This window comes from Musca autumnalis, unplaced genomic scaffold (assembly GCF_047663935.1).
Source record: "Musca autumnalis isolate F117 unplaced genomic scaffold, ASM4766393v1 scaffold_71, whole genome shotgun sequence".
NCBI lineage: Eukaryota > Metazoa > Arthropoda > Insecta > Diptera > Muscidae > Musca > Musca autumnalis.
In genome coordinates, this window is record NW_027412322.1 from 37949 (window position 1) to 54970 (window position 17022).

A 17022-nucleotide genomic window follows, 5' to 3' on the forward strand; every position below is an offset into this window, starting at 1 on the left:
TCAAAATTTTTTGTCGACTTATATTTAGACAACACTTCAGGGAAAAATACCAAATTTTTAAAAAAGGGTAACCATAAGTATTTTGCCTTAAAACAGGCTTCAAAATCTGACCCGATTTTCAAAATTTTTTGTAGGATTACTTGTTTAGCCACTACAAAGAACTGGTAAACTGTTTTCTGTACAGGGCTTCGGAGTCGGAGTTGGAGTCGGAGTCTGGAGTCGGAGTCTAGCAAATTTTTCTGGAGTCGGAGTCGGAGCCGGAGTCGTGAAAAAAAGCTCGACTCCGACTCCGGGCAACAATCTGTTCTACATTTATCAATATTTGTCAAATCAATTTAAATTATTTAAATGATCATAATTTAAAACAAGTAAGAAAAGCGTTATATACCCTTTTTATACCCTCCACCACAAATTTCAGCCATTTTGGTGGATTAATGTGGCCACAACCTTCAAAATACCGAAATTCGGAAGGTACCGTTCTATGGGAGCTATATGATGGCGTGGACCTATACCTACAAATTTCTGGGGGAAAGTTTTATACGCCTAAAGAAGACTAAATACCAAATTTCAGCCATCTCGGTGTGATAATGAGGCTAAAACGTTCAAAATATCGAAAATCGGGAGATATTGCATTATGGGGGCTATATCAACACGTGGACCTATATAAACATTTTATGGTAGAAATGTTTCTTAGCCTCTGGAAACACAAAATACAAAGTTACAACCGATTCTTTGGTCAAATGGGTCTAATACATTCAAAATATATTAAAATGACGCGTACTTTATAAGGGGCCTTATGTGGGGGCTATACCAAAACGTGGACCTATATAACCCAACTTTGTTAGGAATGTTTTCTGGCCTCTGAAGACACAAAATACCAAATTACAACCAATTATGTGGTCAAATGGGTCTAATACATTCAAAATATATTAAAATGACGCGTACATTATATGGGGCCTTATATGGGGGCTATACCAAAACGTGGACCTATATAACCCAACTTTGGTAGGAATATTTTTTGGCCTCTGGAGACACGAAGTACCAAATTACAACCAATTCGGTGGTAAAATGGGCCAAATATCTTAAAAATTCCTTAAAACGACGACGCGTCACGCGTCATTTTGTATGGGGGCTATACGAAAGCGTGAACCTACATAGCCCGCTTTCAATACCAAAAGTCCTACGTAAATATAACATATTTTCCCAAAATTTCATCAACCTACGTCAATCCGTTCGGACGCTAGAGTGATTTCCACAGACGGACAGACAGACAGACGGACGGACATGGCTATATCGATGTAGAATTGCACGCTGATCAAGAATATATATAGTTTGTGGGGTCTACAATGATTATTTCGAGTAGTTACAAACGTAGTGACAAACTTAATATACCCCCATCCTATGGTGGAGGGTATAAAAACTCTTAATCACTATTTTGACTACAAAATGCATATCGGAAACATTTTTGGAATAATGTTTGCATATTCCAAATATACTTAGGGAAGATCTTTTAGAAGATTTACAGGCCATTTTATAGAAGACTCACCGGTCTTCTCTTGTGGTTTTTTATTAAAAGTCATTTATGTCTGCTGTGAAAGTACTTTAAGGGAAATCATACGAAAGACCTACTAGACTTCTTGCTGAAAGACTGCTATTTTTTAAACGACATATTCGGTCTTTTGAAGAACCATGCGCTTTTATAAAGAAGTCTGCTTTTTATACCCTACACCACTATGTGGTAAGTGGTATTATGTCTTTGTGCATTTGTATGTAACGTGCAAAAGGAGCGAGATAGACATATAGCTCCTTTGAGGGATATACATAGAATCACTTTCTGAGTCGATTTATGCATGTCCGTCCGTCTGTCCGTCCGTCCGTCTGTCTGTCCATGTATTTTTGTTCGCACCCTACAGGTCGCATTTATTATCCAATTAGGCTAAATTTAGGTATTTGATGCACCAAACACGCTGTAACTCTCCAATTTTTCATGACGGAATTAGGTCTATAGATAAATGTACAAAACTATATCGAAATCGGTTCAGATTTGGATATAACTCCCATACATATATATGTTCGTCCGATTTTAGGTATTTGACGCACCAGACACGATGTATCTGTCCCATCTTGATGAAATTTGGAATTCATGACGGAATTAGGTCGATAGATAAATGTGCCAAATTACATCGAAATCGGTTCAGATTTGGATATAGCGTCCATATATATGTTCGTCCGATTTTAGGTATTTGATGCACCAAACACGCTGTAACTCTCCAATTTTGATGAATTTGGAATGTATCAAGGAATTAGGTCTATAGATAAATGTGCCAAATTATATCGAAATCGGTTCAGATTGGGATATAGCTCCCATATATATGTTCGTACGATTTAAGGCATTTGAAGCACCAGACGCGTTGTATCTGCCCGTTTTTGATGAAATTTGGAATGTATGAGAGAATTAGGTCTATAGATAAATGTGCTAAACTATATCGAAATCGGGTCAGATTTGGATATATCTTCCATGTATATTTTCGGCCGATTTCATGTATTTGATGCATGAAACACGGTATATATATCCGATTTCAATGAAACTTGGAACGTGCAACGGAATATGCCCTAGAAATATGTGTTCCAAGTTATATTGAAATCGATTCAGACTTGGATATAGCTCTCATATATATTTTCGACCGATTTCATGTATTTGAAGCACGAAACACGCTATACTACAATGAAATTTAGAACGTGCGACGGAATTTGGTCTAGAAGTAAATGTTCCAAGTTATATCGAAATCTGTTCAGATTTGTATGTTGCTCTCATATATATATTTTCGGCCGATTTCATGTATTTCATGCATGCAACCCGCTATGTCAAATTATATCGAAATCGGTTCAGATTTAGATATATCTCCCGTATATATTTTCGGTCGATTTCATGGATTTAATGCTAGAATCACTCTATATCTGTCCAATTTTAGTGAAAATCGGAGTGTGTAGCCGAATTTGGTCTAGAAATAATTTTGCTAAATTGCATTGAAATCGGTTTAGATCTGGATGTAGCTCCCACATATATGTTCACCCTATTTCATATATTTGATGCCCTAGTACACTATATATGCTCGATTTCAATAAATTTTGAATATGTGACCGAATTTGGTCTAGAAACAAATGTGCCAAATAATATCGAAATCGGTTCAGATTCGGCTCCCATATATGTTTTCGGCCGATCTCATGAATTTGATGCACGAAACACTCTATACCTTCCCAAGTTTTATGAAATTCACAATGTGCAACGGAATTCGGTCTAGAAACAAATTTGCCAAATTATATCGAAATCGGTTCAGATTTGAATATATTTCCTTTAATATTTTCACCCAATTCCTGTTCACTTTCGACGATAATAACAACATTGTATATAGAGCAAATCCCGACAGACTTTTCGTGCTTGGTGCATCAAATTACGCGAGGGTAGTTTTTAATGTATTGACCTTTTTGCTATATTTAATTGCGTTACCCAATCCATATATACATATAATGTTCTAGTTCGATTGCTTTCGTCATTAAACTAAGTTTTTGCGTATTATTAAGTATACCAATTATTCCATTTTTACATATTTCGACTGGTGTAGGGTATCACATAGTCGGCCCCGCCCGACTTTGGTCTTTTCCTTACTGGTTTATAATAGATTAGTGTGTGGTTATCTATAAGTAAACCTACTTAACCATTTCTCTCTCTATTTAAGGGAATATTCCTATGCTATCCTGTTGTTCTTCGATGAAAAGAGATCAAATGATTTTTCGATTAAGTCATGCATCTGGGATAAATGTGTCAATATATTTATGCTGAGCAATGAAAATTATTTAACAAATTGACGTTAAATTATGAGCATTACCTCTATAGGATGGTGGATATATAAATTTCTAGAACTATTTAATCATTTCCGATTGTCAATTCGGCTTAGCCGTACTAAACGTTGGTTTTACTCGTGTTCTTTTTGAGGTGGTAGACAAAAGACACTTTCCACCATTAGATACTAACTTGTCATTCCGTTTGAAACACATCGAAATATTCGTCGGGAACTTTATAAAGTATAAAGATGTAAACTTGCCGGTATAGGTTTACGATTTAGTATAACGGCACGGCTCGATTTTATGTATTTCGAAGGTTTTCTTTTGTCACATTACGTGGTGCAATACGTAAAAAATAACTATGGACGGACAAGAATCCGAGATATTGTCCTTGAAGATGAAGAGTTATGTAGGCAAAGGCCTACAAGTGTAAATCAAAATTCTTAACGGGTTGAAGAAAATGATCCCTTTTGACATAAAGCTTTCAAGTAACCTTAACCACGAAAATGTATGTTAAGGGGCAATACGCTATTTTGGTCTTCTATCACGTTGCGGTGTTAAAATATCGTTAATTTTCCATAACTCAAAAATTACAAAGAGTGTTACCGGTCAGTAATTATGGTAATTTGGTATTTCGAGTCTCATTGGGTACATAAGACAAATTCGGAAAATTGTAAATATACTCGTATGTCGGTGTTTAGGTAAAGAAACCTTGTAACGATACCGTCCGATAGCAGTTGCTTTGAAGGGTTTTGCCACATGTTCTGAAGTGTGAAGTATGCTGAAGTGCTTGTTACTTTGTATTCCGTATTGTCAACGAGAAAAAAACGAACAATATAGGTCTGTGTTCTGGTATCCTCCCAATGTAATGTATCTTGAAAGTTCAAACTGAGATGACTGTAATTTAAGTTGTGAATTTTATTTTATCTATTTTCGGAGTCGACTCCGGAGTTGGAGTCGGAGTCGGAGTCGAGAAAAAAATTGGACTGGAGTCGGAGTCGGAGTCTGACCAAAAATGGCTCGACTCCGAAGCCCTGTTTCTGTAGAGTGATTTTGTGAAAATTCGGTTTTGGTTCCATACAAATTCGCCTTTGGTCCCATACAAATTTTAAAGAAATCGCTCTGCAGACCACATTTATTGTCCAATCGATGAAAACAGTTTGCCAGTTCTTTGTAGTAATCCTACAAAAATGTTTGAAAATCGGGTCAGATTTTAATACTAGCTATATAAAGGGCCCATGGAAACTTTGAGGCCCCAGTGGCACGTGTTAACATATTCTGATTGAGCTCAAACTTTGGCAATCTTAATTTTTAACAAAACTAAACAATTTAAGAGTGTGCGCATAAAAAAATCCGACATCCATTTTTCCCTTTGAGTTAAAACCAGTCTAATATAGAGTTGATATTATGGCCTTCCGTAAAGGGCGATAAAATGCCAAATGTCAATGCTTTATAGAATACTATGACACAATATGTACCACTATGCTTGTACAGTAAATGAGCGATGTGACCAATGACCAGACCATACCATTAAAATTGGTAGAGGATTTAAGCCTCCACAGTGAAACATCCAGCAAGGAAATGAGGTGATAACTCTCTACCTGCAAATGACCTTAAAAAATCGTACCGCAGGCCTCTACCAAGAAACCAGAGGTACGACCACGAAAAAAAGAATGCGGAATATATGGCGACCCTTGAAACAGTACAACAAAAAGCAAACTATGACGACCATTCCATAGAAATAATCCCACAAGATTGCTTTGAATGTACTTGTATACACGACTTCAATAAGCCGGCCGAACAATAAGGAGATGATGGCAATTAATTAGTTAGAAAAAGCTAAATTTAGAATTCCGGTGTAGACGAAACAAAAACTGCAAACGCAATCGAACAAATAAACCAGTATTAGGAGTTTTTAATCTCAATGCCCTTTTGTGTTGCACATACGTAATATGGTCAGCGCAAACATATGTTAAAGTACAATAGTAACTATAAAAAATATATTGCTGTTGTTAAACACAACCAAATTCTCTGTCAAAATTTGGTTTCTCTCTCGAAGTGTAATTCAACTAAAAATCAAGCTGAAATAATTTCTTTTTGTATTTTAATAAAAAAACAACAATTGAATGTGTAATAAAACTTTGCGGATTTTTGTTTTTCCCTACAAAGGTTTTGTGGAAATGTTTTTCATAATATTAATTTATTTAATTTTTAATTTTTATTATTTTTCCAAAATAAAAAGTAAATACGACTGTGACTGTCTCTGTCTATCTTCAAACCTATATACACACAATTTACACAGCATATTTCAGTTTTTTGTTTTTCATCAATTCTTTAAGCAATATTGCAACAATATTCTATCTAAACCTAAGAAGTTTCACATATTCATTCATTATACCATCTATGACTCATAGTCGATTTTCTGATCGATGGGGTTCATGTAGGTGCACGAAATCTCGCCGATATTATAGCCAAAACTATTCACAATGCCATCGCTGTCGACCAGACTGCTGCCGTCTACATTGCCCCCATGGGCCGTATCCTATTTGGGCAGTGTCGGTGCCGTAAAGAATTTCGACGATAATGGAGCTGTTGAGGGATTTAAAAGAGTGCCACCCGATAGACCTTCATCGGCCTTATGGGCAATGGGACGAAATTGTGATGATGGCTGCATGCATGCCAGGGAGGGGGCTACAGATGCAAGGGAATTATTACAACTACTATTGTCTAGCAAGTCAGTTGGGTGATGAAGGTTATTGCCAGTGGTGTTCATTTGAAGTTGCTGGGAGTGATGTTGTGCAATTTTGGGTGTTACAAGTAGGGGTTGTTGTGATATTTTGCTACAATTACTACTGGTGAAGCTACTGGATGTGTTTATGTTGGAAGTTTGTTGTTGTTGTTGCTGTTGTTGATTGTGTTTGTTTTGTTGTTGTTGTGTAATGGAGGGTGACTTAACCAAAGTGGGTATGTGACATTGTATGGAGTCTTGTGATTTGAATGTGCTCGATATGGACTTGAGATTGCCGACACCACTGCGTGGCGAAAGGATCTTGTTTGGATTGTTGCTGGAAGAGTTTTTACTATTGTTATGATGTCGCGGTGTTGTGTTGGTGGAAAACTGATATAATTGATGATGATACCTTGAACGACCGCGACGTGGCAATGATTTTTGTTCGGACATTGGTGATAGATCAGAGGATGTGCTTGATTGTGCCCCATGGTAGATGATACCTGTGGTAGGGGAGGAAAAAATAAAAATTAAAAATTCCATACTTTCACAATGTATCATAACAGAGATAAAAAAAGAAAAACAACATAAATCAAAGGAACTATGTATGTATGTATGTAAGTATAGGTAACAGTTGAAACAAAAGAATGTATATATGTATGTATGTTATGGTATTTTGACCATAACAATTGGCAATGATTAAATAAAATAATTGTTTTATAAATTTTATTCTAATATTTGTTACGAATTTAGTTGACTAACATTGTGTGTCTGTAAGAGTTGTAGTCTTTGTTGTTGTTCATCTATTGTTCTTTACTTTGGGAAGAATGATTTTAACAAATCATTTCTTTAATATACATTTCCAACTAATACTACAGGTATGTTATCGATATATTGTGATTTTGAAAATGTTGTGTGTTATTAGATTCTGTGAAAAAATAAGATTATGAAAAACGTATAAAATAGTTTATGAAAAAAACTAAATATTACATACTAATTATATTATTAAATAACAGATATATATATATAGGAACGACAACATAAATTATTCGGTTGTGTGGTAAATTTTAATTAGTTCATTTAGTTTCACATTTTACTGAACTCTATAAACCCTGTTTGAGTCGTCCTCCTATGTCCCCCTAATTTATACTCCAATAGATGTATAGAAAATTTCGTAACTTAATGTCAAGCTGCAGCCTGATCTATTATAGGGTTTCGAGTTGATTCCGAACCATTTTGACTTTTGAGATGTTGTTTCATCCCATATTAATGATGTTTCCCGACATTTGTATACAGTATTGCATATTGTGAACTGTTAACATAGCTGATAATAACAAATCACGATCCCAATTTTTCTTTGATGTATGAATGTCACTTGAGACGACAAGAATGGAATAGAACAGAATTACAATCTTTGTTAGATGATATTGTATAACAACAAGTAAAAAAGTATCAGTCGGCTTTGCCGACAGAGATATACCCTCAGCCTGTGTGGATTGAAACACTTCTTTTCCCAAAAAAATTAAGGATTTGGGGGTTTTCAAAATTTTGGGCGTATGAACCGACAAAAGTATGGATAGGATTAAAGCTCAAAAATATGCGGGCCACTAGGAAAACCTGCGGTAAATAATTCCAAAAGATCCTCGAACAGACCCTTAACCATACAAAAATTATGAACATTTGTGTGGGTGGCACCACAAGGATTTGACAGATAAGTATAAAATAAAACTAAGTTTCGACAATATTTAAAGATCCAAAGTTTGGATCGGTTGCTACGTCTATGAGAAATCGCGCGTATAATTTTAGCGAATATTTTCGAACTTTTGTGGGGGAGGCATCGGAAGGAGTGGACCTATAAGCACCACCTTCGAATTTCATCTTATATTCGAAGAAATATTACAATATCCAAAGTGTGGACGAAGGCAGTATTCGGTTCGAGCTGTCCGGCCACTACATATGGTGCCATAGGCGTTTTTTACAACTTTCGAGCTGCTTTCTCAAGAAGTATGGAATTGCCCCTGAAAAAATTTACTGTCGTTATTGAGGCAGCGAATGCAAGTTGCTTCAACAAAAATCAAGGTGATTCGAGAGCAGGTCTTAAAGTGAATTTATCCAAAAATGTGTATGGGAGGTACCCGAGGGAGTGGCCAAATATAATCTATATTCGAACCTGACCTATACCAGGTAGATATATTAGGATGTATAAAGTATGGACCAAATCAGTAACTCCCTTCAAGAGTTATCGTGCGCACAAGTTTTCATAACATTTTGTAACTTTTGTGGGGGAGGTACCTGAAGGAGTGGGCCGATATGTCTTATCTTCGAACTTAAACTAAACTTGCACAAAATATTACGAAGGCCACATATTGGACCTAAACGGCAGATCCGTTCGAGAGTTATCTTGCGCTCCAACCACTACACACGGGTTTTTTTTGCACCTTTAAGGCTAATTTCTCAGAAATTATGGACTTACCTCTGATGAAACTTGTACCGTCGTATGGGAGGCAGTGAATATATGTTCCTACAACAAAAATCGCGATTCGAGAGCTGGTCCTAAACTGAAATTTTGTGTGGGAAATACCCGAAGGCGTGGGCCGATTGAGTCCATATTGGAACATAATCTAAGTTTGGTAGAAATTTAACTTTGTGCAAACATGGACCAAATCGTTTACTCCGTGCGCACAAATTTTCCGAACATTTTCGAAGTTTTGTGGGGGAGGTACCGGTATAAACCATCATCGAACTTAAACTAAGTTTGAACAAAATATTGCGAAAACCAAATTTTGGACCAAATCGGTTCATCCGTTCGAGAGTAATCGTGCGCACCAGCCAGCCAGACAGACAGACGGACGGACATTGTTAAATCGACTCCAAATTGTCTGAAACACATTTCGTCCAAACATACTTGGGGACTAAAACCATTACTTCGATGAGGCACATTTTGCCCGTATGTCCGAGTCTAAAGACTGAGGGTATAAAAACAAGTAAGAAGGGCGTTAAGTTCGGCCGGGCCGAACTTGTTATACCCTCCACCACGAATTGTAATGAAGGAAAATAGAGCAATTTTATCAGCAATTTCGGTAAAACAATGTGGCTAAACTTCAAAATATTGAATTTCGGGAGGAACCATTCTACGGGGGCTATATCAAAACGTCGATCTATACCGACAAATTTCTGACGGAAAGTTTTTAGACTCAAAGAAGGCTAAATACCAAATTTCTGATATTTCGGTAAGATAATGTGGCTAAAACCTTCAAAATACCGAGAATCAAGAGGTACGCTTCTATGGCGGATGTAGGAAGACGTAGACCTATACTGATAATTAACTTCTGGAATATTTTAAAACCCCATGGAAAATTTCAGCCATTTCGGTTGAATATTGAGGCCACAACCTTAAAAATTTCGAAAATTGCGTTGTGTCGTTCTATAGGGGCATTGTGAAGGCGTGTACCCATATCTACAAATGTCAGGTAGAAAGTTCTGTACTCCCCACGAAGACTAATTACCAAATTTCAATAATTTCGGTCGAATATTGAGGACACAAACTTCAAAATATCGAAAATTGCGATGTACCGTTCTATGGGGCTATATGCCTATAGCGCCGATAATTTTTTGCGAGAAAACTTAAAATTGTTTCTGAAAATTATATTTTGGAGTTTTTTTTTTTTAAAAAATTACTTTTTTCTCTCAAACGTACAGTTTTCCAGCAATCGGGCTTTTTTAAAAGTGCCAAAAACTTTGAAGGGTAATATAGCAGTATCCTACTATGCCAATCCCTTGGTTTTTGATTCAGAAAATACTCTTACTATATTCTTAACAATTCCCTGACTTTATATGATTCTAAAATTTATGATTAAATTTTTATCGCATATTTAAATTTTTCATAAAAATCGAAAATTACAAAAAGTCGATTTTTTGAGTAGCTTGGGTTTTAGGCCGATTCCGTGGAAACGCATAAATCAAATGAAGATTTATAAGCGTGAAATGTCAGATAACAGACAATACTATAACAAAATGCAAAAAAACTCACCAAAATATTCAAAAAACCAGAGTTTTACGGCAATTTTTGCAACCATTTTTGTGGCATTTAAACGACCAGTGGCTTTATCTGGGTTAAAGCCACAACTTTCAAAATACCGAAAATCGGGAGCTATACTTTCTATGGAGCTACACGAAGGCGTGGACCTATGCAGAAAAATTTCTAGATATATACCCCCAACGAAGACTAAATTCCAAATTTTAGCCATTTCGGTGGAATATTGATGTCACAAACTTCAAAATACCGAAAATCGGTAGGTACCGTTCTATGGGGGCTATACGAAGGCGTGGCCTATACTGAAAAATGTCTAGGGGAAAGTTGTATACCCTCAACGAAGACTAAATACCAAATTCCTGCCATTTCGGAGGAATATAGAGGACACAACCTTGAAAATACCGAAAATCAGGAGGTATTGTTCTATAGGGGCTTTATGAAGGCGAACCCTATACCGACAAATTTCATATGGAAAGTTTTATACCCCAAATGAAGACTAAATACCAAATTTCAGTCATTTCGGAAGAATATTGAAGCCACAACCTTCAAAATACCGAAAATCGGGAGGTACCGTTCTATGGGGCTATATGAAGGCGTGGACCTATACCGGCAAAATCCTGGGGGAAAGTTCTATACCCCAACGACGACCAAATGCCAAACTTCAGCCATTTCGGTGGAATATTGAGGCCACAACCGAAACTCGGGAGGTACCGTTCAATGGGGGCTATACGAAGGCGTGGACCTATTTCGAAAAATTTCTGAGAGAAGATTGTATACCCCCCAATGAAGACTAAATTCTACATTTCAGTCATTTCGGAGGAATATTGAGGCCACAACCTTCAAAATACCGAAAATCGGGAGGTACCGTTCTATAGGGACTATATGAAGACGTGGATCTATACCGACAAAATGCTGGGGGAAAATTTTGTACCCCTAAGGAAGACTAAGTACCAAATTGTAGCCATTTCAGTGTGATATGAAGTTATAACCTTTAAAATACCAAACATAGGGTGGTACCGTTCTATGGGGGGCTATATCAAAACGTGGACCGATATAGACCATTTGCAATACCAAACATCCTAGGAGTAATAGAAACTTCTTTACGAAATTACAAAGCTCTATCTTAAAAATTTCGACCTGTATCTTGATTTCAACAGACGGACGGACAACGGACGGACAGACGGACACGATTATATCGACTTAGAATTTTACCCTGATCAAGAATATATATGGGGATTTCTGAGTGAAATCGGAAACTTTTTCAAGATGAGGTTTTTGATTTCCTTTATTTTTTTCTGTGGTGATTCTGCTCATTAGCAAAACATTATAGTATATTTTCATATTTTTTGACTAACGGTTCCAGAGATATCGCGCATTGAAAAAGTCAAATTCTGTAAAAACTACTTGGATGCTATTTTCGCGATTTAATATGTAAAATCAATTTTTAAAGATGTTCGACCCCTTCGATTTTCTTTAATTTTTTTTGTATTAAACTACGTTCAAATACAAAAATTTTAAGTCCTATGTGGTAATGGGGTTCGGACTATTACTATTTTTTCTGAATTTTTAAAAGTTTGTCAATACAATTTTTATACCCTCCACCATAGTATGGAGGTATATTAAGTTTGTCATTCCGTTTGTAACACATCGAACTAATCATTTGCGACCCTATAAAGTATATATATTCTTGATCAGGATAAAATTCTAAGACGATCTAGCCATGTCCGTCTGTCCGTCTGTTGTAATCACTCTAGCGTCCGCAATAATTTAGATAGAGTGCTGAAATTTTGCACCCTAGGGTCTTTTTTCCATATGCAGGTCAAGTTCGAAGATGGGCTATATCGGTCTACTCTTTGGTATAGCCCCCATATAACGGTACCTCCGGATTTGAGGTATTTTGACGTTATTCGCCACATTTGCTGACCGAACTAGCTATAATTTTGCACTTAGGGTTCCTAGTGATCAACAAACTTATATCCCAAAGGATATGGGTATAGGTCCATGTTTTGGTATAGTCCCCATATAACGGTACCTACCGATTTTCGGTATTTTGAGAATTTTAGCCACAATTTTTAACCGAACTATCTGCAATTTGACATTTGAGATTCTCAGTGGTCATAAAACATCTCCACGAAACATCGTCAACATAGGTCTATGTTTTGGTATAGCCCCAATATATCGGTACCTCCCGATTTTCGGTATTTTGAGAATTTTAGCTACAAATTTTAGCCGAACTAGCTGTAATTTGCCATTTGAGGTTCTCAGTGGTCATGAAATATCTCCACAAAGCATCGTAAACATAGGTCAATGTTTTGGTATAGCTCCCATATAACGGTACCTCCCGATTTTGGGTATTTTGAGAATTTTAGCCACAATTTGTAACCGAACTATCTGCAGTTTGACATTTGAGGTTCTCAAGGGTTACGAAACATCTCCGCCAAACATCGTCAACATAGGTCCATGTTTTGGTATGGCCCCCTTATAACCGTACCTCCCGATTTTCGGTATTTTGAGAATTTTAGCTACAGTTTTTAACCGAAATAGCTGTAATTTGACATTTGAAGTTCTCAGTGGTCATAAAACATCTCCAACGAAACATCGTCAATATAGGTCCATGTTTGGGTATAGCCCCCATATAACGGTATCTCCCGATTTTCGGTATTTTGAGAATTTTAGCTGCAATTTTTAACCGAACTAGCTGTAATGATCGGTATTTTGAGAATTTTAGCTACAATTTTGTCTATTCAAAAATAATCGTCAATATACATAGGTCCATGTTTTGGTATATCCCCCCATATAACTGTACTTCCCGATTTTCGGGAATTTTCAGTGGTCACGAAATTTCTTCACTAAAATTCGTCAACATGGGTCCATTTTTGAGGGTCTACATTGTTTTGATGAAACTACCCTCAATTTGACTCTTGAAGTTCCCTGAAGCTATAAAACTTTTCTGCCAAAAAATTTAAAGATCGGTTGATTTTTGATATAGCCCCGTAGGAGGTACCTTTCACCTAGCTGAACCCATTTTTTTAGACTAGATTAAATAACACTGTGCAACAAAATTGAGGTGAAATTCTGGGGCACGGAAAATTCCTCTTGGGGAAGAAAGGCCTTGGTGAGTATATTATAAACCCCGAAGGACAGATGCGCCGTGAGTCGAACTTCCGCGTTATGGCGTGATGAAATTTTTGTTAGAGACTCTGTGGGCCATCAGTAATTAATGTTATATCTTTTTCACTGTTGCTTAAGTGCTATTTTAAGCAATATTGGAAGGCAGTAGGAGTCCATTGTCGAAAATTGTTCCACCTAAAATTGTGAAAGGACCCTAACTATTCCATTTTTATTAAGACCATTTTATGGTGGAGGGTATAAAAAGTTCGGCCCGGCCGAACTTAACGACTTTTTACTTGTTCCTTTATACCTTTGTGTTTAATTTTAGACTGGTTGATGGATATCAAAATCTGATCCGAATTTCAAATTTATTTTTAGAAATCGGGGGTACCTTTATATGGGGGATATACCAAAACATGGACCTATATTCACAATTTTGGTGGTGAATTTTGTGACCACTGGGTGCTTTAAATGCCAAATAACAGATAGTGAAATACTGATTTAATGAATTCAATCATGGTCGACGCTAGCTCAAATACGAGGGCGGAAAACATTGAAGCCATGCGTGAACTGATAATGCAAGATCACCATCTAATATGTCGTGAGATAGAGCCATCCTTGGGCAATTCTTCCACCAGCCATCATTCGATATTTCGGGAACACCTGGACGCAAAAAAGGATTGTTCTCGTTGGATCCAGCACAAAAAGATACTCGCTCAAAAAGCCCTTGTTGATTGGTGCAAAGAAATGTTGAAAAAATATTATCTCGGTGCTTCAAAAGCGTTGATAAGATTGTCAGAGGTGACGAATTGTGGATCCATGCGGATGAGTCCGAAAAGAAAAAGTGATCGGCGGTGGGGTTCTTCGAAGATGAGCAGAATCCAATAAAAGTTGTTTATGGAAGAACCACTTCGAAGTAAACAGTCTCCTGTTTCTTCGCCAAAGCTGGTCTTTTGATCAACGTGGATGTCAATTCTGAATTGTGCATCACAATTTGTTTGAACTGATCAATACAAAAAAAAAACACCGCCTAATTTTTTCCATTTGATCCAAAAAACCATATATGAAATATTATTGCGATCGGTCAGATCCAATTAACTATGATTTGGCATTTAAAGTTCGAAGTGGTCAAAACATGTATGTATATTAGGTCGGGGCTGTTTGATTGAAAGAAAAAAAACTTGATGGGTCCTTCGCGTTTCTGATTCCTGGGATTGATCTGAGCAAACAAGTCCACTAGCGCATAGGTCTATGGTGAAAATCGAGCCTCCCGATTTTACATTTTGTATCCACGTTTTTTAGACATTTTGGCATATAACAGCCAAACCATTGTGATTTTGGATCCAACACAAGGACAACAAGTAAAAACTAGTTAAGTTCGGCCGGGCCGAACTTTTTATACCCTCCACCATTAAATAGTCTTAATTAAAATGGAATAATTAGGGTCCTTCTACAATTTTAGGTAGAACAACTTTTCGACAATGAATAGACTCCTACTGCCTCCCACTATTGCTTAAATTACAATGTGAACACAAATGTTGGGGCAGAGATAATTCCTTTTGGAGATGAAAGCCCTTGGTGTGTGTATATTAAAAACCCCGAAGGACAGATGCGCCGTGAGTCGAACTTCAGCGTTATGGCGTGATGAAGTTTTTGCAAGAGACCCTGTAAGCCATCATGAATTAGCATTATATCTTTGTTTCTTGTTTTTGTAGAGCACTTAAGCAACAGTGAACAAAGATATAACGCTAATTCCTGATGGCCCACAGGGTCTCTAACAAAAATTTCGTCACGCCATAACGCGGAAGTTCGACTCACGGCTGATCTGTGCTTCGGGGTTCATAATATACTCACCAAGGCCTTTCTTCCCCAAGAGGAATTTTCCGTACCCCAGACTTTCACCTCCATTTTGTTGCACAGTGTTATCTAATCTAATCTAAAAAATGTGTTCAGCGAGGTGAAAGGTACCACATACGGGGCTATATCAAAGCGTCAATCTATCTTTAAATTTTTTGGCGGAAAAGTTTTATAGCTGCAGGGAACTTCAAGAGTCAAATTGAGGGTAGTTTCATCAAAACAATGTAGACCCTCAAAAATGGACCCATGTTGACGAATTTTAGTGAAGAAATTTCGTGACCACTGAAAATTCCCAAAAATCGGGAGGTACAGTTATATGGGGGGATATACCAAAACATGGACCTATATTAACGATTATTTTTGAATAGACAAAATTGTAGCTAAAATTCTCAAAATATCGATCATTACAGCTAGTTCGCTTAAAAATCGCATTCTCAAAATACCGAAAATCGGGAGGTACCGTTATATGGGGGCTATACCAAAACATGGACCTATGTTGACGATGTTTCGTTGGAGATGTTTTATGACCACTGAGAACTTCAAATGTCAAATTACAGCTATTTCGGTTAAAAACTGTAGCTAAAATTCTCAAAATACCGAAAATTGGGAGGTATCGTTATATGGGGGCTATACCAAAACATGGACCTCTGTTGACGATGCTTGGTGATGACCACTGAGAACCTCAAATGGCAAATTACAGCTAGTTCGGTTAAAAATTGTAACTAAAATGCTCAAAATACCGAAAATCGGGAGGTACCGTTATATGGGGGCTATACCAAAACATGGACCTATGTTGACGATGTTTGGTGGAGATGTTTCATGACCACTGAGAACCTCAAATGTCAAACTGCAGGTAGTTCGGTTACAAATTGTGGCTAAAATTCTCAAAATACCCAAAATCGGGAGGTACCGTTATATGGGAGCTATACCAAAACATTGACCTATGTTTACGATGCTTTGTGGAGATATTTCATGACCACTGAGAACCTCAAATGGCAAATTACAGCTAGTTCGGCTAAAATTTGTAGCTAAAATTCTCAAAATACCGAAAATCGGGAGGTACCGATATATTGGGGCTATACCAAAACATAGACCTATGTTGACGATGTTTCGTGGAGATGTTTTATGACCACTGAGAATCTCAAATGTCAAATTGCAGATAGTTCGGTTAAAAATTGTGGCTAAAATTCTCAAAATACCGAAAATCGGGAGGTACTGTTATATGGGGTCTATACCAAAACATGGACCTATGCCCATATCCTTTGGGATATAAGTTTGTTGATCACTAGGAACCCTAAGTGACAAATTATAGCTAATTCGGTCTGCAAATGTGGCGAGGAACGTCAAAATACCTCAAATCCCGAGGTACCGTTATATGGGGGCTATACCAAAGAGTGGACCGATATAGCCCATCTTCGAACTTGACCTGCCTATGGAAAAAAGACCCTCG

At 37.1% G+C, this 17022-nt stretch overlaps 1 protein-coding gene across 1 annotated transcript in view; it reads right to left on the reverse strand.

Moving 5' to 3' along the window:
• The window catches only part of LOC141388198 (cell adhesion molecule Dscam2-like), a 145230-nt gene that overhangs the window by 4615 nt on the left and 123593 nt on the right, over positions 1–17022 (reverse strand). The window contains exon 16 of the mRNA XM_073958222.1: positions 6984–7074. Coding sequence (XP_073814323.1) covers positions 6984–7074 — 91 coding nt within the window. The remainder of the gene's footprint in view (positions 1–6983; positions 7075–17022) is intronic.